The 25,378-nt window shown below is 38.2% G+C and overlaps 1 protein-coding gene across 1 annotated transcript; it reads right to left on the bottom strand.

Annotated features, from left to right (window-relative positions):
• Positions 1-1,818: 1,818 nt before the first annotated feature.
• On the bottom strand, positions 1,819-24,421 carry urm1 (ubiquitin related modifier 1). Its single transcript, XM_041234382.1, has 5 exons — positions 24,319-24,421; positions 18,489-18,559; positions 5,702-5,783; positions 3,449-3,497; positions 1,819-2,370 (listed from the first exon to the last, which is right to left on the bottom strand). Exons 1-5 carry the CDS (start codon positions 24,351-24,353, stop codon positions 2,302-2,304), a joined length of 306 nt encoding a protein of 101 aa, XP_041090316.1. The 5' UTR covers positions 24,354-24,421; the 3' UTR covers positions 1,819-2,301.
• Positions 24,422-25,378: the final 957 nt, after the last annotated feature.

Raw genomic sequence — 25,378 nt, 5'->3', positions numbered from 1 at the left:
TCTATTGCCTTACATGCATAAACAAATACATATGAAATATTATTTTGACATTTATTTTTTAAAAAGCAACTTTGAGGGAGAATTCTATGATTTTATCACCTTAACTGTAACACACTTAACTCTAGAAATATTAGGGCTGCTGTGATTAACAGATTACTCGGACTGATTAATCTGTTAATTAATAGAGTTAACTAGAGTTGACCGCAGATAGATTTTTTTTTTTATAATTTAATCTGCAGAACTGTATTTGTATATGTAAAATAAAATCAGCCAATAGAAGGTCTGCATTTTCTCCTCGCAGACCAATAATAAGGAGGCGGGACATAAACAGTTGACGGTATTCTCTGCCTCAGCTGAAGGTCTTGAGTAAGTTTAACCAATGGGAATGTCAAAGATCTGCCCTGTTTTTGCAGCTGTCCAATCATTAGTGAGCAGAGAGGGGACATAAATATGCTAGGGAAGCAAAGAATAGCTGAATTTCGCACAATATTGCTTACTATGGAACATCAAAGTAATATTTCGAATAACTTTTTACAATTAAAAACAATTGTCAACAGACAAAGGAGTTGGTAATGAATCAATTTTCATGCAGAACTTTCTCAGAAAAAATTGGAGATTGTTTAAAAAAGGAAGGATATACCACAAATACCCGAACCGACACAGGAAGAGGAGGGACATACTCACCACTTCCAACATTTAAATTATCCGTGGCTTATCGGCAGCTGTCAATTACAAACAATGGAACTGTGTTTTGTTCAGTACAGTAAAGAGATATGGAACAGCACTGGCTACAGCATTGTAAAGGATATCTAACGAAATCAACACAAAAACATGAGTATTCCCAAAGTCACTTATGAACCACTGTAACACTCAACACCTTTGGATGAGCAGAAGTACAAGGATACGAGACATCACAATGAGCAAGTAAGAACTGGCTTTCAGGGGGCACGATGAAGGCACCAATTCCTCAAATAGAGGTAGTTATGTGGAATTACTTTCTCCGATACTTTCTATGACAGCATGTTAAGCAATCACTTGTCAATAGCCACAGTATTCTTGGGTACCTCTAACAAGATTCAGAATGACTTGTTGTTAAAATCTTCAGTGTCTCAGGTTTTGCTAGGTGCAATAAAAAGGAGAAGTACAGGAAGCCAAGCTGTAATGGGAAACACATGTGACAGTGGCCTGAATGAACAGTTGTTCTGTGAAAATTTGTTACATTTACTAAAAAAGTAAAATAATAAAAATGCTTTTAAAACACCAAATTCCCACTTTTTTTACATTCTATTCATTTAGACAGCTGCTATAAGATCATTACCTTTATTAAAAATGTGGATGGATTAATCTACCAATTAATCAACTATTGGCCTTAAATTAACCGATCAAAAATTGTAATCAAATGACAGCTCTAATAAATATACTATCGGCTGAGCATTTTAAAAATAATACAAAATAAATACACCACCACCACCTTACAACCCTGTGGAACCCCTTCCATAACACAGTCAATGTGAGATACAGGGAAACCAAGTTTGTTATGCAGAATGGAGACTGTTCCTATCAACAAAGCACCTGCCCACTGATTATCTTTGGCTCGGCCCATAGAATCTGTCAGTAGTGCCCAAGCAAAGGGCTTTAAAAATACAAATGCCTGGTAATTAACCAATCCTTACCATTAAGCAGGAATCTGTGTTTGTAACAAAGCAAGAAGGACTGGCATGCATGGCAATAGAAGGAGGAGTATGAATCTTAAGACCTTGCAGACCTAATGAACAACAGATACCAGATTCCAAATAACAGCAAGCTTTAATGAATTCATTTTTCCATTTAAAATCATCATAAGTTTATTTTATGTGCAGGGATATACACAATATCTTCCTAAATAGTATCTTAAAAAAACAAGGTAAAAAAGGCAACATGTTACAGTAAGTAGAGCAACCAGATCAGTGTCACTATCAGGTCACCTGTCTGAATTCCTTCACTGCAGAGCACAGTGATCCTCCAAGAATCCCATTCTCACTGCCTCCTTCCAACAGCAGAGTGTGGGGGACGGGGGGATTATTACATTTAAAGATCACAATAGGGGTTGCTGTCCTTTAATCCTACAGTACTCTCAAACTCTACCTGTAATCCCCCCGCTTACTGGGTTGAATCATTTGTGTATGAACAAGAGAGGGGATGGATAGTTCTGAAGAGTGAGGTGTTGCTTTGAAAAGCATCTGCTTTAATTTGACACAAAGGGGCAGAGATGCCTTGAAGTAACTAGTGAGCTCAGTCCTTAGTGCACACTGTCTGGCTGTCCTAGCCTCCATGCAGTGTGGAGATGAAAACCACGTTGTCCTGGTCTTCAAGCATGTAGTCCAGTTCGCCCTACAGTAGTAATGGAAAATATGGTTAATATGATGGATTTCTTGATTCTTATGAGCAATAATATGTTTGTAAATGCACTAGAATAAATGCCCTGGAAAAGGCGAGTCAGCAGTTGCTTGGTATGGTATCCAACAACCAAGAATATCCACAGGCAATACTTTAAAATCAGTTTACATCTTAATACTGCATAATGGAATGGACTAGTTTACTTTTATATCGATTTTGGCTTTGTCGAGGGCTGAGAAGTGAAAAACACAAGTCAGGGGTCAAGCCCTTCTAATGTTCTTCCAGATGATAGTCACAGCAGTGGAAACAGACTGATCTTTGCAAGGTGGAGGCATGTTCCACAGCATCAACAACATGCACAGAACAGCTCTATCTGCAATATCAATTTGGATTTGCTTCACTTTCCTATTTTGTCTTGGCATCTGTGATGGATCTCAATAGAGTATATTACACACATGCAAAATAACTCAACAGACTCGCTTCCAGTAGTTACTGAATGCAAACGAAAGCACAAGGCAGAGAAGGAGGTGTATAAAAACAGTGTCTTTGACAGGGTAGATACAATTTGTGTAAAATTGCTAATTTCTGTGAGTCCCACTGGAGACAAATGTGAAGAAGCATGTGAAGAAGCTAACCTGCATGAAACTGCAGCGTGGGAAACAGCATGTAGCATGTGAAACAGCAAGAATATCACAAAGGGAAAGATGTGTTTGTACACGTTTACTATAAAAAACTTACACCCTGAAAAGACTTTTCAAAGAAGAGTCAGGGATTACTATAAAATATTGAGGCACATAGTCAAAGCTTTCTGAGGAAACCAACACTGGACCTATGCTTGACTAGCATGTGCTATCAGATCACTAACATTCACAAAACAGTGCTTCCACACACCTTCAAAGGGGTAATGAAACAACAAACAACATTTCTGTATGAGAATCAATCTCATATTTCAACTACTCACAGATTGACTGTAACAAGACTAAAGTCTTTCACCAACCAGGCCATCTGAAATGATAATTAAATGTGAACTGTGCAGTACTAGGGCAGGTAGACATGCACAAGTGATACTAACCATGAGCTCCCAGTCTGCATCATTGATCAGCACGAGAATGCCAGGTCTCCTGAAAAACACGAGCACGCTGTACATCAGCACCATCATCTCTCAATCCATTATCAAGGCACTGGGGATATTACATGGCACTGGTATCTTTATAGAAATAAAACAAAGCGATAATACTAATACAGTAAACATCAGCAATTCAAATGTACTAACAAAAGAAACCCAATATATTTACGTTGAATTTCTATGCAATAAAGAACCCATCAAACCATGACACATGATCCTATTCAATAATAAGCACGGTGATACACTCTGTTTGGCAAGCATTACCTTGCTTTTCTAACTTCACCTAATGCAATATTCCCTTCCTAGGGTGGTCGTTTAGCACAAGGTAATGCCTGCTAATAAGGGTCTAATGCTTACAGTAATTACATTGGGGAGGGAGAAAGGGTCACATAACGGTTGAAATATTATCAGCACTATTAATTTAGAGCTGGCCTAGCTAAAGAGGCAGAGAACAAGAACAAAAAATTGGATGAGGATATCAGCAAATGATTGGAGCTGGAGGAAGTCCCATTTGATCTCCTGCAGGCTGTAATTGTCTCCATTTTAAACGAGATGGCACACTTGACAGCTCTGTGTGTCTGTGTTGAATCCTGAAGCCATTTCGCCAGCCTTCACAGTGAATGTGGTCTTCTTTTCATCCCTTTCTGCATTTGAATCTTTTAAAACCTGACAAACGGCTTCATGTTTTAGATTTCGTGCTGCCGAATGATATGGTTTGAGAGGGGGGTGGGGGGGGTCAGTAAGGTGGACAGTGGAATTCCCGCAGCGCAGTGCTCCGGGCTGCTGCCTCTGCTTCCCCTGCTTCTGAAAAGGGAATCCCCTCTGTGATCAGACACAATCCGGGCCTCTCAGGAAAACCACCACTTAATCAGACACAAAACTCACACACAAGGCAAACCCGCACACAAAGACGAACAGCTCAAGAGTCTCTACAGAACACACACAAACACAGAGGATACTGTGGCAGGGCAGAAGGCTGCATGGGTAAATAGTGTGTGTGTGTGTGGTGTGGGGGGGGGGGGGGGGTGTGTGTTTTGTTTTTGTTTGTATATTTTGTTTGAATCTTATGGACAAAAAACAAACAAACAAGCGTACACAAACACTGCTGTCTGGCTGGGCAATCTGCCTTCAATGAACAGATACAAACAAAATGCAGTTTCATAGAGTTGCACTACCTAACTCCCTCCCCCCCCAGAGGATTTCTCCTGCTTTTATACCATGTGGCTGAGACTTAATGATCAATCATTCAATCAAGACCCAGCCCCATTCCGCACATGTATTCAGCAGGGATGGAATTACCCCCCACCCCCCCACTGTTTACCCGTGAAGGCTTCCACCCTTCCAATGCAAAAGCAGGGGATTAAAACACAAACATTCATTTCATATTATTGTTTTAATCTAACAATAATTAGCAAGCCCATGCTGAAACCATCAAGTATATGGGGGTTTCCAGTAAAATATTGTCAGTAATCCCCACTTGATTTTTGTTCATTTTTCCTGGACTATTAAACGTTTTTAAGATGTGATTAAACCTGTTAAACAGGAACATGTCTATCTGGGTCACAGAGAGATAAACAGGAAACGAGTGGGGCAGTTACGAGAAAGTATAACTATGTAAAAAAATAAAACAGAAACCCAATTCTCCACTCTTAAAAATGGAGTACATTGCCCAGCATTCCCGGTGTGATTTAATACATTTCCATTGCAGACTACCGCCATGACAGAAGTTTTATTTAGTTTAGACCATTTCCTTCTGCCTGCGCTGACAAGGAGAAGGAGAGAGTATGCTACTTCATGGGCTGTGATATATAAAGAGGAAAATAGACAAGCAGGTAAATGCTATGATGAATGGATAAGATAATCATGAACCTGAATGTGCACAGAATGCAACTTTCCAGAGTAAGCTATAGATGAAGGGGAGGTCTGTCTCTCAGCCTTGCGTTTTACCGAGCAGAATGGGGCGATGGATTTCAATGTAAACCCCCTTTTTAATCATGGGGGTCTCCACACTGCATATTTTTTCTTTGTTCTGTTTTTTTCTGCACAGATAACAGAACCTATGGCATGTTTTTTGTGCTAAATAATGGACATTTGGCCACTTTTATCAACACACTCACTGACCATATTTTATGAAAGGCTTTTTTTTATCCCGTGCAGAATGTGCACTAGCGAAAAGCAAACTATATATAAAACACTTACACTGTGTCCCCCTGGATAAACAGTTCTGGTCTTTCTTTCAGTAGGTTAGTTTTAATCCAAGCCAGTAGCTGCTTAACGTTCCCTAAAAAATACAAGTATTATTATAATTAACAAGAAAAACAACAGTACAGACAATTCTACTATTAACAAGACATGGCAGTAGACATATATCCCCTTCCACATACTGCATACCAGTACCATCTAAGAAATGCAGCATCACCACCATGACCTACACCCCAGTATATGAAACAGAAGGGTCCATTAAATTAACATACATCCCACAGCATTTTACACTTTTTAAAAGATGCAACCGTACCACTTTGAGTTTGCCCAATCTTGGTAACTTAGAAAGACAGTACTTGCACGGGAGAACACCTTGGATTACCAGTACTGCAGGTACCTTACGTTAGCCTTTTAAAGACATGCCACACTTGTGAGATTTGCCGGCATTGTTAAACAAACAAATGTTTATGCACACACAGGCTCAACTAAATCAGACAAGCTATTTCCAAGACAACGCCTTCACTAGCTAAGCCAATGCATAATCTCATCAAAACTGGACAAATAGTTTCCAAGTACCAAGACCAGAACTGATCTTACAAATGGCCATGGCAAGTTTCATTAAAATTGGATGAGTGATTCTTATAATAGCGTGCTTCTGAGTGTGTTTGTTTGTTGTAAATAAGAAGTTTTATTTAGAATTATTTGTACAGGAGATTGCAGTGCCTAACCTGTTGTATTAATCAATTTTGCAGCTCATGGAAAGTGCTGGACTAGCAGCAGTGGAGACTACAGTCCTCTCCATCAACAGGGCTGTGGTGGCAATGTGAGCATCCCCACATCCCAGCAAACATTTTGAATGTTAACTGTATGTTTGCATTATACAGTCGAGAAGATGGAATAGCTGTTATATTTGGTGCTATACAGAATACACAATCACCACCACAAACCACCAGAAGAATACAAACACGAATCAGATGTTTTATTTGTTATGAGCAGTAATAAACTGCTACCATCATCGTAACATTTAATTGTGCCAGCTGATTATTTTCTGGCAGTTAGTTCTGCCATCTGCTTTGTATTTTACATGTATTATTGGTTTACTTGTCTAGGTTCTTCTTGTTTTTTATATTATGTGACAGGATGGCTTGGTGTGTGACGTCAGACCAGACCAGGAAATACTCACAGTACTGTGGGGTGAGATGCAACTGCACTCGTTTTTATTAAATTGAACACAAAACACTAAACACAAAACAAACAGTAAACTGACAAATAAAATAAATATTTGCTGGAATGCAGCCAGCCGGATAACAATTGTTTTACCTTACTGTGCGATCTCTCTCTCTCTCTCGTTCCTCTTAACTCGGACAGCCAGCTGTTTATATTGACGCGGCTGTCCTCAAATTGGCAAACAATTAGCCAATTTGAAAACAACTACATTCCACACAAGTATTTTCCGACATGGAAGGTTTTTAACTCCTTCCCTGCCAAACAAAACAACAATAACAATAAAACAAGTTATTCACTCAATACATTTAAATAAATAATAACAACAACACTACAAGTAAACATAGGGGCGGGCGTACCCTGAGACATGTATTATTTGGTTGCTTTTTTCAGGTGTTTTTTTAGACGCATTATTGGGTTGCTTGTTTCGGTTCTTGTTTCTTCGCTTTAGTTTTTCACATGTTGCTGTTTGGTCTTCACTATACTTCAAGGTGTAATAGCTGATAAAGTAATTCTATAGATCTTACCTGCTCTGCATGTCCATTCACTTAGTAGGTCTCATTTAAACAGTTTGACAGAAATCCATGTAACAGCAAACATGTAACAGACATATACCCGAAAACAAGTTCTGCAGACAGAGCTGTCTTCCAAAGGCTATTGCAGCAGGCATTCTAACCTCATATAGTAACATATATTTTGTAAAATGAAAATTCAAAATTATGTTCTCTCTTAACCCTGCATGTGAGATCAACACAGCAAATGGAAGTGCCCACAAGATCAGATTTATGCAATTATTTAGAAATGTAGGCTTAAAAACATTTTTTTTATGTTCAAGGAGGTTGCTACCTTAGAAGTCTGTGTTGAAAATAATAGCCATACACAGCCAGCATATTTCAGGAAAGGGGGTCACATCGAACCTCAGGGAGCCGTAAAACTTGAATGCCATAGAAAACGACGAAACTACTGAAGTATGTGGTAACCAAAGCAGGACAATTCACGATACATTGGAATTGATAGTTCTGTGATTTTTCCTAAATACCACAACAACAAAGAATGAAATAAAGGAACAAAATGTACTCATCGATGCATTGCTTAATGCATGAACAATACAAATGTTCTACTTAAATTCATTGTGCCACCATCTTCTGGTCAAAATTCATTCAAAAACGTTTTGCAATACATTGATGTATGACAAATGACCATATATAATGTAATCAACTTCTTCCACGTACCATCACCTGTGTAACAATTTTGTATGCATGCGCGAGTCTGCTAGTCTGCTGAGAGCTGACACTGGGTTTGCGAGTGCTTCTATGCATATATCACCTGACACTATATAGACACAACTTCTATACGTGTCTCTGTGCGAGTGTCAACCAGCACGCCATCTGAGCCAGAACTATACACAGCTTCTGTGTGTGTGCGTCAGCACTGTACACAGCCTTGCACTGGAAGACAAGAGTGAGGCTGTAACTGCGGCTGCTCCCCCACCCTGTGCCTGCCAGTTCCAGCCAGTTTGTTCCTCTGTACTGTGGACAGAGACGAGCATGGCGAGAGAGAGAGAGAGAGAGAGAGAGAGAGAGAGAGAGAATATATCAAACGCAAGAGTATGAAAGAAAGTGTTGCGGCACACACCCTGTGCTGCCCTTCGTACAATTGATTTCTGTTCTCGTGTGTGTGTGTGTGTTTGTGGTGCAGGCTGGGGGGTTGCACTAACCCCCAACACGACCACAATAGCTGCGATGAGCTCCAGTCTCAGAGCTGGCTGGTGCTATCAGAGGCTGGCCATTCAAAGGCAGAACATCTGGCTGTTTTCTGGCCTCTGCTGTCCAGAATTCGAAAAACTAAAAAAAGAAGGGGGGGGGGGGGTCCTGTTCCCTTTTGGAAAATGAATACCTTCTACTGTCAAGCCGTTATTGTTTGTTATTGGCCATTATTTGATTTTTTTTTAAAATACAGAATTTAAATCAGACCATAGTACAATATAGTATGGATACTGCAAATATCTGAATCATTTCTGGTGCTATAGATTTACACAATGCTGTTTCATTACAATCTTTCTTTACCACCTAAAGGAACACAATCAGAACTGAAATAGGTGGTCCAACTTTCAATGTGATGAATAATATTGCTTATTAAAATCTTTGTCTATTTATTTATTAAGGATACACTTATTTATTTAGGGATACCAATATATTAAGTGACTGAGTGGTTTGGTTTGATTTGGGTTACATGGGCAACAAATCCCTCCCCCAAAGAAAAGGAAATGCTACAGAGGTTTTATTTTAACTTACATTTTTGCCCAAGTGGATAATTTATGAACCCACCCTGCACACAAGTATGTTAGTCTTCCTATGCTCTACCACCACAGACAGGCTTAAAAAACAGTCCATCAACACGACAATGATCAGGAGACGAGTGGAAATGCTACGAATGAAAAGGTGTTTCAAGTTAGTAGGCATTTAAATAGTGAAGTTTTTTTTTTTTTTTTTTTTAACAGCAAATATCTGTTTGGGTTGTTTAAAGTTTAATTTTCCACAGGGAACATGTTATATATGGGAACAATGCAGAATCTCAACAGGAATACAAATGTATGTATGTCTATTTGAAAAATTTAAAATTCCACTTGACAGTGAAGCTGTAGGCCAACAACAGTAACCTTGGGCCTTACAGTAAATTCATCTATATGTTATGTCTTAAAAAATAAAACACTGAATGTGCTGAACTAAGATTTCTTATTGCAACCACTCAAGAAGATTATTTTCTTCTGTTAAGGAAACGATTAGGCGAGAGAATCTAATAGACTATCAACAAAGAGGGCGAGGAACCCAGCTCAGCATCTATCTACTGCTCTGCTGAACAATCTAGTGAACGGACAGTGCAGCTGTAATCAAAAAACGAGCATGTTCACAATACGATTACCCTTGCTCCCCTGTAATGGGTAGAGGACGTGCCTGCCGCAGTTAATTATCAGGGCATGGTTCATGTCTTCTAGTCTAAATGTCAGTACGAATCTGCAATTTAAATTGCTTTATTACTTTGAATAATACATGACAAATGGGGATATAATTTGGTCATGTGTGCAGGCTTTCAAAAACTTATTATTGTATTATCTAACTAAAACTGGATTTCTCTTTACACTCCTGACAGATTAGACAACATACGCTACAGGATGCACAGAGGTGGCATTTTTAGAGTACTGATTACGAAAACAATCTATTAACCCTAATTAGCACTTATCTGTGATAACACTAGGTAGTCCATGATTAGTGCATATAGTTTCGGTGAATTAAATGGGATATTATATATTTTATATATTTATATAGTACAGTAAGCAAGAGTATGTATAATTTAATACTCTGAGTGGTTATCTAGCGTACACTCCGGTGTTGAGAGTTAATCATTGCACTACAGTATAACTTTATATTCTGTTAATATAATGCAATACTCATGGCCCTGACAATGCAGCTTGGAGGAAGAGCTGAAATGTCCCGGAAGTTGTTCCTTGTAACACTGAAGACAGCATGAATAATCCCCCTGGTAATCCAGACAGTGCTAATTCTCCAGGAACCAAGGACATCACTTTCACTTAGAAATCTCTCTCTTTCTGGAGACAAGGAGAGCTGTTAACAAAGAGCCCCGTGTTGCACTGCACCCAGAATACTGGATATTTAAAGAGACACAGAGGAGGGGCTTCGAAATACGCTAGAAAACACAGAATTGCCCATCTGTTTATAAATATGAAGACTTTATGGACTGATATGCTTTGATTCCAAAACTGAAAGTGGTCAATTAGGACGGGAGGGGTGTGTGTGTTTAGAGAAAGTGGGAGTGCATTCTAGATCTGCTCATATTCCCTAGACAGGGCTTGTGCAGATTTTAAAAAGGAGCTCTGCATTTAAGGCAGACCTAAACCAGGTTTTAAGGTCACCCTTTAAAAAATAAATAAATAAATAAAATAGTGGTTATATTAAACAGTGTGCTTGTATGACGACAATGTTTTCTGTACTGATAGAGTTTGTTATTTTTTAATACAAATAATATGTATTAATATATGTATATATTAATAAAAGGATCCAGTTACAATACACAGTTAAACAGAAAGGAAAACCAGGCTGCTGCCTTAGCGCTGCTGGCTGAGAAGTTGTTCAAGTATTTTAGCTGGGACTTTTTAATGCATTGAAGTGTGTGCTTTACAACACGTCTGATATATATATTTTTTTACAATCTATTATAGTCCCAAAACATTATTTCTAAGCATAGTGGTGGTACAATGTACTGTCAACATGGCTAATCCTCTATTAATAGAACATGTGAACTATTGAAAGTTTTTTGTGGTTAAGATGGAACCCTTTACAAGCAGATATTGTTTTTCAATAATAAAGAGTAAAATGCTGACGGCTAACACCAAGGTGAAACTTAGAGACAACACAGTTTAAAAATAAATAAACCCTCCTAATCCTTTAACAGAGACTCCTCAATTAAGAAAACGTGATTTAACAATTTCTATGATACAGTGCTACAAGAGGCCATTTCTTTCCTTCATTAATTTTTTAAAATGTGATTGCATTCCCTATAGCTACAGTGTTTACAACAGCTTAGAATTAGTCTTACAGCACAGTTTCAAAGACTGAAGAGTATGCTGGGGCACACAAGGTTGTTTTACTATTAATATTATTGCTGGGTGTTTTCTTGAGGTTGGGAAACTGATTCTTTTTTCTGGAAGGGCGGTGGAGGGGATACTGTCATTAATCATAAAGAGGTTTGGAATAAAGATCATGGCTTTCTCCTTGTTGATTATTCATGCAGCCCCTCTCCATGTCTCCCCATCTGACCGGGATGCTGAGCGCTACACACCAATAGTCTGTCATTTGTCACTGACCATTCTGTCCACAAATCGGCCAAGGTCATACTCTCAGGCCGAGTCCCTCAATACCTCTTCCCACATTCCCCATAGCGGTCACCTATTGTGGCCAGGTTGCTGTGGAGACGTCATCGCTACAGCAGAGGCAACCCTTTGTTCTGCACTCGGGTTTGGGAAGGTGGGGGGGAGGGGGCAGGAGGTAAAATGTCAACTAATCCCTTTCACCCTCCCGTTCCCACCAGGTTACAAGGGTAGAGGTTACAAAGAATGGACTTCTAGCACATTGTGGATCTAAAAAAGCACTCATTCTATAACCTTCTAGTTAAGATGCTCTCTTTGTAGCAACTGGCTAAATATTTCAATATATTACTTTAACTAAATACCTTTTACTATGAGACTTTTTTTTGCCTTGCCTATTAGAATAGAAAACATGAAATAAATAAGCAAAAAGCAGAGACCAACTAGCATTGTTTTATATTTTTAATCAATATGTAAAAAAAACACAAAATACCAAGTCATGCTGGTTGGGCAAAACACTGTGCACTGCCGAAAGTGTTTCCTGGTAATATTTGACCTCTACACCAGCCAGATACAGTCACCCCTTGTAAATGTGTACAGTATTTTGCATTCAAAGTATTTGGGATTTATGCTTACCACAGCAACTACTACCATGACACAAGCATATACCCTTACTACAACATGAAGCAAAGTCCACTTCAGATCCCACTCTCTCAGTTCATAAAAAAATGACTTGTTTCTTAGTCATGTGAAAGGCCAGGGTTATAGGCACTACCCATTAGTGTCTAAGATATGCACTGGGGACTGTTCATTAAAGTAGATATCTGGATGTGGAATTTTAGATAAATTGTTTGCCCACATGCAGGACAGTCTTCAGATAAATGGTTTGTCCACACCAGGGTTGGCTGATTTAAATCAATTCTTTAAATCAATGATTTAAACTGCAATTTAAAAATCACTTGATTTTTTTTTTCTTGTACTACCTATTTTATATAGTTTCTCAACGAAAATACATGATGTATGTTTTAAAAAACCTTTCATTAAAACACCAACATCTTAAACCCTTACTGTCTTATGAACTAAAATGTCCACCAAAGTTTATAATAAAGCCTAATTTAAATTTAAATTATTGAGAACTTGTAGTTCTCTTATCAAGTAATTAAAGTGAATACAGATTGTCCAGTTTTGTATTTTACCCCTGTCTGCTAAGGATCTTTCTGGAACCTATTTAGTTTGGGTGTGTGTGTGTCTATATATATATATATATATATATATATATATATATATATATATATATATATATATATATATATATATATATACACATATACATATATATATATATATATATATATATATATATATATATATATATATATATATATATATATATATATATATATATATATATATATATACACACACATATATATATATACACACACACACACACACACACACTGCTTTGCTCCATCCTAACTACTGTGCTGGTCGGCACACCTTTTTTGACCACAGAGGTCTCTTCAGCAGCTGGCTTGTGCTTCTTCAGCCTGGCTGCATATGGCTGCTTCTAAACTGCAGGGTTTCCCTTTCCTTTATGCAAGCTTTAATCAGCCTCAGGTGCTTATTTCAGGCAGTCCCGTGGCATCCTGCGAAATGCAGTCCTTGTTTTACTACATTTTTTCCTCTTCCTCCCCCTACTCTGCCACACACATATTTTTATTATATATATTTATATATTAATATATATATTTAATATATATATTATATATATATTATGTTATATATATATATATATATATATATATATATATATATATATATATATATATATATATATATATATATATATATATATATATATATATATATATATATACACACACACACACACACACACTGCTGTGCACACACTGCTGTGCAAAAGTCTTAGACAGGTTGCATTTTTATACTGTGATGCACTATGAGCATCAGCAATTTACTCAAAGACTCCACTAGTGTTTTCTACTATTATAACAACTGACTTGCATAAAGAAGGAAAAACATTGAGTGAAATAGCTCGCATCACTCGATTTTCAAGGTGTGGTATCTGAAGCACAATCAGCAAAGTACAGAGAAACATCATCTGTAATTGACAAACCCAGGACTGGAAGACCAAAAAAGCTGACTAACAAGGATGAGCAATACTTGAAGATAATATCTTTAAGGAATAGAAAGAAGACAAGCATTGAATTGACAACAGAACTGGCAGAAGACACAGGTGTCGTTGTCCATCAACATGAACAGTATATAAAGGTCACTCTTAAAAATCAGGACTTAAAGGATGTGTTGCAGTAAGAATACCTCTGTTAAAGGGGAACAAGACTAAAAGGCTAACATATGCACAAGAACACAGAAATTGGACTATGGAACAATGGTCAAAGGTGCGCTGGACTGTTGATGGATGGACAAAGACACGTATACCTTCTGTCAGTTCTGTTAATTCAATGCTTGTCTTTAATTCAACAATGATGAATGATGTAATAATAATAATGGCCGTGATGAAACTCCAGAAAGTCTTTTAGAAGACAAAATATATTATAGTTCACATTTAGAGGATGCCACAAGGATACCTAATTTGTTTTATTTATGTATTCATTTAATACAGAGTAATTTGGTTTGGTGTGTAACTATTCACAAACCACCATTTGCTTTTCAACTTTCAGAGCTTTATTAATTCAAGATTTACACAACATAAGTTACCAAACTTTTAACATCAGACTCACACTGTCTGGAGTTCAAAGACACATTATTGAATTACATCCTACAAAAAAGATCAGAAGGGCTGCCAGACCTTTTTTCTTTTGTACTCTAGTTCATCTAAACTTACATGAAGGCTAAGCTTTACAAATAACGCATACCGACTTTACTCTTGTACATTAAAGTGAGAAACGATGATTACAAATGTATGCTTATTTCTTATTAGCATTAGCAACATTCAGTTATTTTTGTTGTTTTTTACTTTAATGCAGCTTATTCTCTAAATACAACGCTTCATTTCCTGTGCTTTAATGTTAGGTACCAGGAGTCAGCAGTTTACTTTGAACCTAGCAAGCAAAGAACCAAAATATCTGCAGCACATCAGGAGGGACCAGCGATCATGCAAACAAGTATGTTAGCAGCACACGTCCACTAACACAGCAGTAAATACCAAATCAGAGCTATCACTGTAATTAAAGAAAACCACCATAACCTATAACGTGGAGGACAGAATTTTCAATTAAACAGAGGAAACACAGTTGGGTGGCGTTTGTGATGTCAGAAACATCCATTATATAGGCAAGTAAACAATAATACATCTTTTTTTATTTAGGTGTGTCCAATTATTATTTTCCCCTGATTTTCTCCCAATTTGGAATGCCCAATCGTTTCTTCCCACATGGCTCAGGAGACCCAAAGATTCAGTAGGTGTCCTCCCACGATAAAAGCAAGCTTCCTTTTTAACCCAGGAACACGAGAGCGGATGTCAACGAGCTGCCGACATCTGGAGGACAAAGGCCAGCCCTGCAGGAGTTCACTGGGCGCCTGGCCAGCAGGGTTTGCTGTAGCGAGATGAGGAGAAACAATCCCTGTCGGCTTTGGTTCCTTAACCCATGGAAGCGCCACTGCCAATGCAACTCTCCGTTCAGAGTCTCAGCGAAGACCCTCCTACTTCACACAGCCAGGAAGCAAACCTGCGCTGCATCACTCTGTTTTAATCAACTTGCAGGGAAATATGTTTGCAAAGGATTTTTTGAATCATACAGAAAATTGAGAATTCATAAAACCTCCCTGTATCCACTTAAATGTACTTTGTTTTTTCTCTAGGGCCTAAACATGCCTTCACACTACCTATAGAATAAAGGAAATGTAACAAGAAATCGCTGGGAGGATTGTTTTGAGTCTTTGCTGGTGGAATAGGGGGGTCACAGTTCTTAGCTTGCCCTTGCAACAGTCCGAAATGATTGCTAACAAAAAGGATTTTATTCTTTGACACAATTGTCCCTGCAGCACCCCCAGCCCTACCTTTCCTCTGACCCCAGAGCTGCGTATAAAAGGCGCATCAGCAGTATCAGTGACTCCATTTACAAGTGAATACCCGGCCATAATGGAGCAGTTAGGAAAAGAATGGGGAGGCAGACGGGGGCTCACAGATGTTGGGAGGGAGTTGCAGCCTATTGTTTAATTGGGTGGAAATGGAGGGTGGGGGGGCTCAGCTTCTTTTTAACTACGATTTGCGACGGAGTTCTGAGATCGGCAAACAGTGGCTGTGTTGGGCTGTCACCGAAAGGAACAGCTGGCGCTGAGGAGCGTGTGAAAAGCATCTTAATGAGGTTAAAGAAGCCGAGGGAGGGAGGTTTGGAGGGGTTTTTGTGTTATTTTCCTTGTATTGCATTACAGCACTCCCTTCCCTTTTCACTGCTGTATATAGAAATCCAGAAGTGAATCTTTCAAAGGGACGCTCACCCTCCTTTCACACACCTACTTTAGCCTGAATTTACACAGGGAGACAACCAGAGCCTTTTTATTTTTGGTTCTATATTTATAGATGCCAATTACAAGATAATAATTTGTTCTAGATTACCTAAACAACGGGGATCAATAACAGGTATTTTTAAAACTATACCTAGTCTATTTAGGTAAAAAATAAATAAAAAGTTACACCTTAAAATCACTTTAGATTTAGAATGTATTGAAAAAGCTGCTTTTGTTCTGGTATTATAGGGATGAATTTCAATAAGATTATTGTTTTACTGATTACTTTGGTAAAAGTATATATATATATATATATATATATATATATATATATATATATATATATATATAAATAAAGAAAGATTAATTGTAATTAAACCTTTTGTACAATTGCATACTTAGTGGTGATTCCAGTGTTTTTTGACCAAGTAAAATCACTCAAATAAAACAGATCAAATGAATGTATCACTGGAGCAATTTGTCTACACAGAAAATCCATATTAATCAATTGTTAATGATAAAAATTGTATATGTTTGAAAACAAAAAATTAACAAAGATACCTTATTATAATCAAATAAAGAGAGTTTAAGAGAGCAGGTTGATGAGCACATGTGTGTAAGCTGTGTGCAACACGCTGGCCAATGCGACTGGCTTCCTGAAAGCCTGTGTTTCATTTCACAGATGGTGTGGATCAGCTGAGGAACGCTTGGGATCACAGAAGGGTGATGCAAACTCCCCAGCTAGAATAAACCTGAACACAGGAGGGTGATGCAAACTCCCCAGCTAGAATAAACCTGAACACAGGAGGGTGATGCAAACTCCCAGGCTAGAATAAACCTGAACACAGGAGGGTGATGCAAACTCCCAGGCTAGAATAAACCTGAACACAGGAGGGTGATGCAAACTCCCAGGCTAGAATAAACCTGAACTCAGGAGGGTGATGCAAACTCCCAGGCTAGAATAAACCTGAACACAGGAGGGTGATGCAAACTCCCAGGCTAGAATAAACCTGAACTCAGGAGGGTGATGCAAACTCCCAGGCTAGAATAAACCTGAACACAGGAGGGTGATGCAAACTCCCAGGCTAGAATAAACCTGAACACAGGAGGGTGATGCAAACTCCCAGGCTAGAATAAACCTGAACACAGGAGGGTGATGCAAACTCCCAGGCTAGAATAAACCTGAACTCAGGAGGGTGATGCAAAGGCTAGAATAAACACACAGGACCAGGAAATCAAACTCCATTACTTTATTTAGGCTTTCAGAACAAACCTCTTTGCCCCTTGCTTTGCAGCAGTCAGTTTAACAGGCTGCCATGTCAACTAAAGGTAAAGGGTTGGGTCAGAGAAAACTGGCTCACTATAGGCTATTTGGCCATGGCAGCTAGTTTCACAGATCTCGAGCAGCACTCATATTTTACTATATTAGATAAGGTAACATTAGGTAAGGTATGCTAGAGTCTGGTGCTTCCCAATGTTAGGTTGCTTGGTAGTATACAGAATCTGGCAGAAAAGAAGAAAAAATGGAAGGTGCTGCAGAATACTTTGGATGACTGTTGACAAACTAAACAGAAACAACATTGCCATTTATATTGTCAGTTGTGAGCATACCCAGGTTTTGCAAGATCTTTACCAGCTGTGACCTTTTTAAAACACCTTTTCAATCTATGTAGTAATCAAAAGCCATACAGAGGATAATGTCTCTATTCGGACTGGAAAGAAGCCTTCATTTGTTAGTGAATGCTAAGTCTCTCCACACTGGTCAATACATCGTACTAGCTACCTATATTCTGTGTTTGGGTTATTGTGCACATTGACTGACACTTTACACAGTCAATGCTGCAGTCCCCTTGCAGGTGTAATCTTTCCCTACCAGTCAATATCCACAACCAACTTCCTTGAAGTAATCCAAGGCAGTTATCATTGAGGTTCAGTCACCTATGCAATCCATCCTATGCAAGTTTGATGGCCACTATAGACCAGTGCACTTGCAATCTGGGATACACATGCACCAACTAGTCAGCACACACTATGATGCCATTGTTTGTTACAAACACAAATACATCTTTCTCTCCATTTTATATTCAGATAATGACTGTACCTACTTTTATTGCTAAATACCTCCCAATAAATTGTCTGCACCCTGTGCACTCCACTCCACTGGGCTGAGAATGGAATACTTACAGGGCTCAGACTGGCTTGGCAACTTCACATGGTGGTCCTTAACACCTCCAAACAGCAGTTCAGCTCCACCTCTGCAAGACAAAGCATCAATTACATCACTACAGGAATTGGTAATGCCTTCACATTTCTATGCATCACTCATCAAAGCATTAGAGAATGCAGAAGGCAGCTTATGGCATCATGGATCACTTTTATAAAGCATTGCAGTATGTAAATGTAATGCAGTCCTATATATCTATTTACACACTAATGCTTCACAAACAGGTCACCCCACATCTGGTGTTCCTTGGGGGTCTACCATCCATGCACTGACCAAACCAAATCTCTTGAGATCAAAGAAGATCTGATTCCAAGGTGGCATGGATTATAAAACACTCAATGGTTCTATATATAGTACTACTGAAAGAACCATATACAATTCTTTGATAGACGTTTGGACTAGAAGACTTTCTCAAGGTCTTTGTTGTATGGTTGTAGACTAAAATGATTACATCATGGCAAAGCACTGTGTATCCAAGGTGTTGGGTTCATCCCATCTTCTCCCAAAGCTGTCCCTGACCTTTGGTGACAGTGATGCACAATGAATGCCTGGGTTCCACCTAACCGAACAGATCTCCATGACTGCTGGATTTCCACTGAACCGTCCCAGCTTGTGTGTGTCCATTTATCCCACATCACCATGCAATGCATTGGTCTGCATTTAGATGTGACCTGGGGTCAGGGGCTGAGATCAATCCCCCTTTGCCAGCTATGCAATAATCTCCATTGAGGCACAAACGTGGGAGAGAAGGATGCTGGGATTAAGAGGAATAAAGAGCAAATAAAGACTGCATCGTAACTGCAGCCCGCAGCGAAAGCCCAATCCCTGGATTTCCATTAATGAACATGTTGAACGGTCGCTGCGGTAAAATCCTCTATGTGCGATTGCTTTACTGTGACATGGCTCATTCTAGCCAGGGTGGCTGGACCAACCACACAGTAAAGTGAATGGTTGTCTGAACAGCTTAGAAGTAAAGGATCATTTTGTCATGCAAAACATAATCAAACCCTGGTATGATTACACCGTGTAACAATTATTATTATTATTTTTTTTTTGTTCCTGGGTAGTAAGTGTTATTTCCTAATTGCTTATGCCTCAAAAGTATAGAAAATGGCTATTATTCCCCACAAACTTTGCTTTTGTGACCAGGACAGTGATATTTCAAAATATCACTATTTCCAATGGGAAAACGGGCAAATGTGTGTCTTTTCGTTCACATAAAGTCAGAAAAAAACAACATATGAATCCAAATTAACATGTATTTATACTAAAGTAATACAAAAATGACTACAAAAGACTTAGAAGCGAGTAGTTTTTCGAGATTTACGATTATACTGTATTTACATTTATTTTTTTTCTGACTTTATGTGAACGAAAAGACACACATTTGCCCGTTTTCCCATTGGAAATAGTGATATTTTGAAATATCACTGTCCTGGTCACAAAAGCAAAGTTTGTGGGGAATAATAGCCATGTTCTATACTTTTGAGGCATAAGCAATTAGGAAATAACACTTACTACCCAGGAACAAAAATTGTGTTACATAGTGTTACAGATGTAGGTGTATAATGAAATTAACTTGTTTTGCTCTACAGTATATATCAACTATAATCAGTAACTTGTACACACAACAAATATACAAAATAGATATTGTTAAACATAGAGAATCCATCGTGGGTTAGGGGTTTGTTTTAACTATGCTAGGCTATGTCAGAAATAGAATTTAAAATTAAACTGAAAACAACAAAAACAATTGAATTTAATCAGTTAATAAACATTCTCATTGCCATACCCATAGTTTGGGTGTCGCAACTATACCTGAAGTCTTTAATATTTACCTTCCTGAAGTTTTTGTAACATTGCTATACATTATAGAACGTGTTTTTTCAAGCGAGAACATACTGTTGTAGGCCTATCCAATTCAATGGCTACAGGGAGTCTATTGAGAACCCCCATTGCTAAACTATCAATTATTAACACTCATCACCTGTAAGCTTACTATTAGTTACTGGAGAAATGTGGCTTCTAGAATGAACGAGTTGAAAGAACAAAGGGACAGCATAATCATTAAGAAAACATCCTGTTTCTATAACAAAAGACAACAGCATGCCATTGGTGCCTTCATCACAGGAGGTATGGGAATCTGCTATGGATTTAGCCACGGCAGGGGTGAAGCTTACCTTCGTAAAGGGGTTAGAGCAAGTAAAATAGACATAAATTTAACCTGTTGTGCACTTTAATGTGCTATATTTGTAGCTCCCATGTCCAGTTTTAATAGGAACACAGGCTTTAGCAATCACGCATTTTAATTAAAAACAGAAAGTGTATCTCCTATAACCATAATATGACAGCACAGTTTGTATGCTTTGTTTTAGGTAGCAGTGCACTTCCTAGGTCATTTTGCTCAGACAGTGAAATTGTCCTCATCCCTTCAACGCCTTCTTTCCTGTCATTAACCAACCTGCTGGTTCCCCTAATAACTAACACACCTTGATCGAGAGCACACTGAAGGTGAAATGACCCGAGATGTGAAACAGTAACACACTACATAAAGTAAGCCATGCAAACTGGGAGCTTCCTAGCATGGTGGAAACTAGAACTTACTCAAATAGAAATACTGAAATACATGTTAGCTAAAACAGGTGCTTCTGTCTTATTTGGCACAAAAAAAGAGCTACATGGAATCGCATGACGGGCAAGACATAGAATTATTTCATAAGACTTACTTGACTCTTCAGTCATAAGCTTTTGAAATTAAATTTTATTAAAATAAATTAAAACAGGACCATAAACATGAGAATTACTGATGTGAAATCGACTTTTTTTTAAAAAATCATTTCAAAAATGGTTCACCTGGATATCTTCAAGGGGTCAACTATCTATTTATAAGTCAGTCCTAGGAATGAAAGTCCCTGGTACTACTGGTATAACTGCCTTCTTGCCCTTTCATGGACTAATTTAAAATTCAATATCCAAATAATTTTAATACTGTATTTAAAGAAGGGATTAGGCTAACACTTAAATGATCACTTTAAATCCCTCAATGGATAGACCCTAGTAATAGTCCAATAAACAACAGAGAATACACAAGGACAGTTCCTCCCCGTTTTGCAGAATCTCTTCAAAGGGGGTGGGGGGGACCTCCCTCAATCTTCTTTAACCCTACTTTTCTGTAACAAAGCCTTGTAAAATAACAGGTTTGCCCTTTAACTACAGGGGGTGGGGGTTTAATAGAACATGCTGAGGAATCCTAAAGATCCCTCCCCACACACTTAAGCTGCTGTCGTTTGCTGTGATGTACTGGGTTTAATTAGTAAAAGTGAAAGCTCTCTCTCAGGCAGCATGGATTTCTAAAGAATGCTAAAGTTTTGGAATAGCAATCAGGACAATCCTGGCTTTCACTTGTGTGCACAACAAGCACTCCTCAGATCAGAGCGGCTAGTGATATTACTAGCAGTAGTAGTCCTAGTATTAGTCATTCCAGCTCAAGTGCTCCACGTTCGGGGTAGGTGTTTCCTCCATTTGTGGTTGATGGTATATACCTAGCTTACATGTGCACTGTGCATGAGCAGGCGTCGTGTGCATACAAAACAGAAGCTGTATGCCCAATTTGATGGCCTACTTATTTGATACAAGGGGTCGAGTAACCCTTGTCGTGGAAGTATTAGTCGTCTTAGTTGTACAGTATGTGTACTCTGAGTTTACTTCAGAATCTTTTGATCAGATTAGAATTTCACCACTGCGATCCCAAGGGAATTGCATAACGTTTAGAACTTGAAAATAATAATATTCAGATTCTAAAAGAACACAAACTTGCCTTACTCCCAAACATTTAGTTATAAATTCTGATCAACCTAGGCTCTCATTTACCCAAATAACCCTCGTGGGATAGTATTTAATGCTGATAGTGCATTTGATGTTTAACTTCTGGGTGTCAGTACAGTATAAACCACCTTCTGTGATAGTGAAGGGTGTGGTATTACTGTCCCTAGAGGAAAAAACTATATAGCAACATTATAAGCCCATGAAAACATCACAACTTCTCCCTGAATTTGTTTAGTTATAACACTCAGTTATGTTTCATGGACCACTGTATAACAGAGATATAATGTGGTGTTGTGTCATGGTTGGACATACACTGACATATGTAGCACACACTTTTGTGTAAACACAGAGTCACTCACATTCTGATCTAGTGTGCATGTGTGATCCCTGATTTGTACTGCACACAGTAAAGGTGACAAGTCAGATTCAGTCACATTAGTGGGCAACACAGCAAATCGTTCACTTGATGTGTCTAGTAGTGGATTAAGCAGGTTTAGTCCACTTAATTAGACTAAGTTAGTACACCTGACCTCCATATCCTGATTGCAGTGTACCAGAAGTTAATCATCACAGGTAGATCACCTGCTAAATCACACTAGACAAGATCCCGATTACAGCAGCATACCAAATCAGATTGGTGATGATCCTGTTCAAGTGGATTAAATTCAGTACTGTGAAGGTTAGACTAACTCGGTACGCTTGCTCTTCCCAAGCATTTTCCAGAGACCGCAGCATTTTTCCTCTGAAATGACTACATGTGAAAACTTTATTGCGTACTTTTCTTATGTCCGTCACGTTCGGCAGAAAATAAAGTCTTGCACAATATTTTTTTTTTTACTTAAAAATGTTTGATGTAACAAAAATGTGTTTCTTTTTGTACAGGGGTCCTTTAAATAGGCCCTGTGTATGGGGCACTGATTCCCTCATATCAGATTTGTAAAGAAGGATTTATACAGTTATGGACAAATGTTCTGCATCACCTAGATTTTATATTAAATAAATAAATAAATAAATAAATATGAACATAATTTAGACATTTCATTTATCATGTAGTCGAAGAAATTACATCACAAAAGTCTACCGGAATACATAATTAACAGTAGTACAGTGTTTCATGTTTGATTTCTAAATGTCACATTTTTCAATTTGTCAGTTCTTTGTTAAGTATATTAAACTTCAAAACGGTATCTAATTTAATATATTAATGTAACATTATTCAGCAGGTTTTTTTCGACTTTATGAAGCAACATGTATTAATTCTATAGGGCGATTCAAAACTGTTGGCGAGTCTTCATATCGGTCGAACACTAACTTGTTCCGATCAGTTAAATCAATTACCGGGATCATCTGTTTGGTGCGCTGCACAGGTTTTTCTAGTCTGTATTTCAGTCCACTTGATCATGTGGACTGAATCACTGGCACAGTGGACTCTCAATATTTACCTTTAAAAGTATGACGGTGTTAATTATATACAGTTATTTTAACGTCTTCAGAGTCGCTACAGATTAAATTAATTGAAGAAAATGTCCCTTTTCTCCATCTGGAAGCCCTAGACACATACTTATTTGTAACGCAAACGTAGCAATGTTGTTCAAGAATCCATGTATTTGCTTTCCATATATATTTCAATTATTTTAAAACTGTACTAATCAATTCGATTTTTGTTTCCTTGTTTTAAACAGAGACCACTAAGAACTCTCTCCTGAACCAAAACGTGATGTAGAATTCAATTTGATATCGGCTGTAAGGATATTTTCTTATTTTATATCAACAGATTTCATTAAATTGCATCTCGAAAGTCTTATTCGCTGTCAGCAAGCATCCGCGAGTTCCCTGAAAAGAGCTCTATAGAGGAAACTACACGTGCAACAAAACAACAAACCATAGTTTCCTGTCGAGTTTTCTAAAGAAACGAGGACATAATTAATCAAAAGCGATCTTTTTGTGAAAAAAGTGTTTGCTCACCCGAACTCCAGGTGCAATTCTATGGGCGCAGCCATCTTTGTTCGGTATCCTGGCGACTTCCTCACACACCAACATTGGAAACGAGGCTCCCCTTCCGTCTCCTGACAAGATGTCATTCCTCTGCGCAGAGGCTCGGGTGTTTAAATTTAAAGCGCCAGTGTCCCACAATGGAATGTAATTTTAAAACAGATATGACTCATCCCTCTCTTGGTATGAACGTCAGACTAAAATCGCCCACCCTATTACGGTGTTCTGTCTATTCCTTCTAGAAGGAAGTTGCCTTGTTGACAGACCACTTTGTTTACATTCCCTATAATTGTTTTAGCTGTAGGGACACTTACCTTAAACCTGACATTATACCCCTCTGTTATATTCCTGTTAGCACTTGCTGGAGCAAGAGCATATACAACTTCTGTTATAACTCACAATTAGAATTATTCATAAATAAATAAGGGATTTCAAAATGGTATTTTTGTATAATGATAACATTTTAAGGTGACCATATGGCTCAGTGTTCACAGAAACAGCTTGGGATAGATCAGACTTTTCAACTCACAACCCAATGCATTCTGGTAAGCGTAGTCCTGCTTCTCTTAAAGGCAGGGATGGTATCTGAGACAGGTGCAACGTACCAGAATGCACTGGGTTGCGAGTTGAAAAGCCTGAACTATCCCAAACTGACCTGCTGAACACAGAGCCATACGGTCACCTTAAGTATATTACAGTATAAAGCAGCTATTTGCACCATAAGGAAACATGGAACCTTCTTAAATATTTAAAGTGTACCTGGTTTAGATATAGGATACAGCAAACATACATATGATAGGGTGTCCTGTAACACAAAATTAGAGCTAGAATTATATTACTTTGTAATTTTTGTACTGAGAACCTCTTTGAAAATCAACATCTAACTGAATTACTCTCCAATTGTGTTACTGTTTTATTGTCTTATAGCAACTTAAAAAAAAAGACCAAAACACCAAATAACTAATGATAATGATTAACGAGAGATTTAAACAATGTCTAGTGTTAGCATCAAATACTTGCGCTGTTGTCAGTT

Source organism: Polyodon spathula, chromosome 33 (genome assembly GCF_017654505.1).
Source record: "Polyodon spathula isolate WHYD16114869_AA chromosome 33, ASM1765450v1, whole genome shotgun sequence".
NCBI lineage: Eukaryota > Metazoa > Chordata > Actinopteri > Acipenseriformes > Polyodontidae > Polyodon > Polyodon spathula.
Note: the sequence above shows the minus strand (reverse complement) of the source record. Positions and strands in the feature narration are given on the sequence as shown.

What these genes read in the sequence shown, in the direction of transcription:
- urm1 (XM_041234382.1), bottom strand. Translation starts at nt 24,353, where the DNA reads ATGGCTGCGCCCATAGAATTGCACCTGGAGTTCGG. An exon ending in TTTATCCAGGGGGACACAGT is followed by an intron (nt 3,498 to 5,701) that starts GTAAGTGTTTTA and finishes CGTGTTTTTCAG; the next exon opens with GAGACCTGGCATTCTCGTGC. An exon ending in ATGCAGACTGGGAGCTCATG is followed by an intron (nt 2,371 to 3,448) that starts GTTAGTATCACT and finishes TTACTACTGTAG; the next exon opens with GGCGAACTGGACTACATGCT.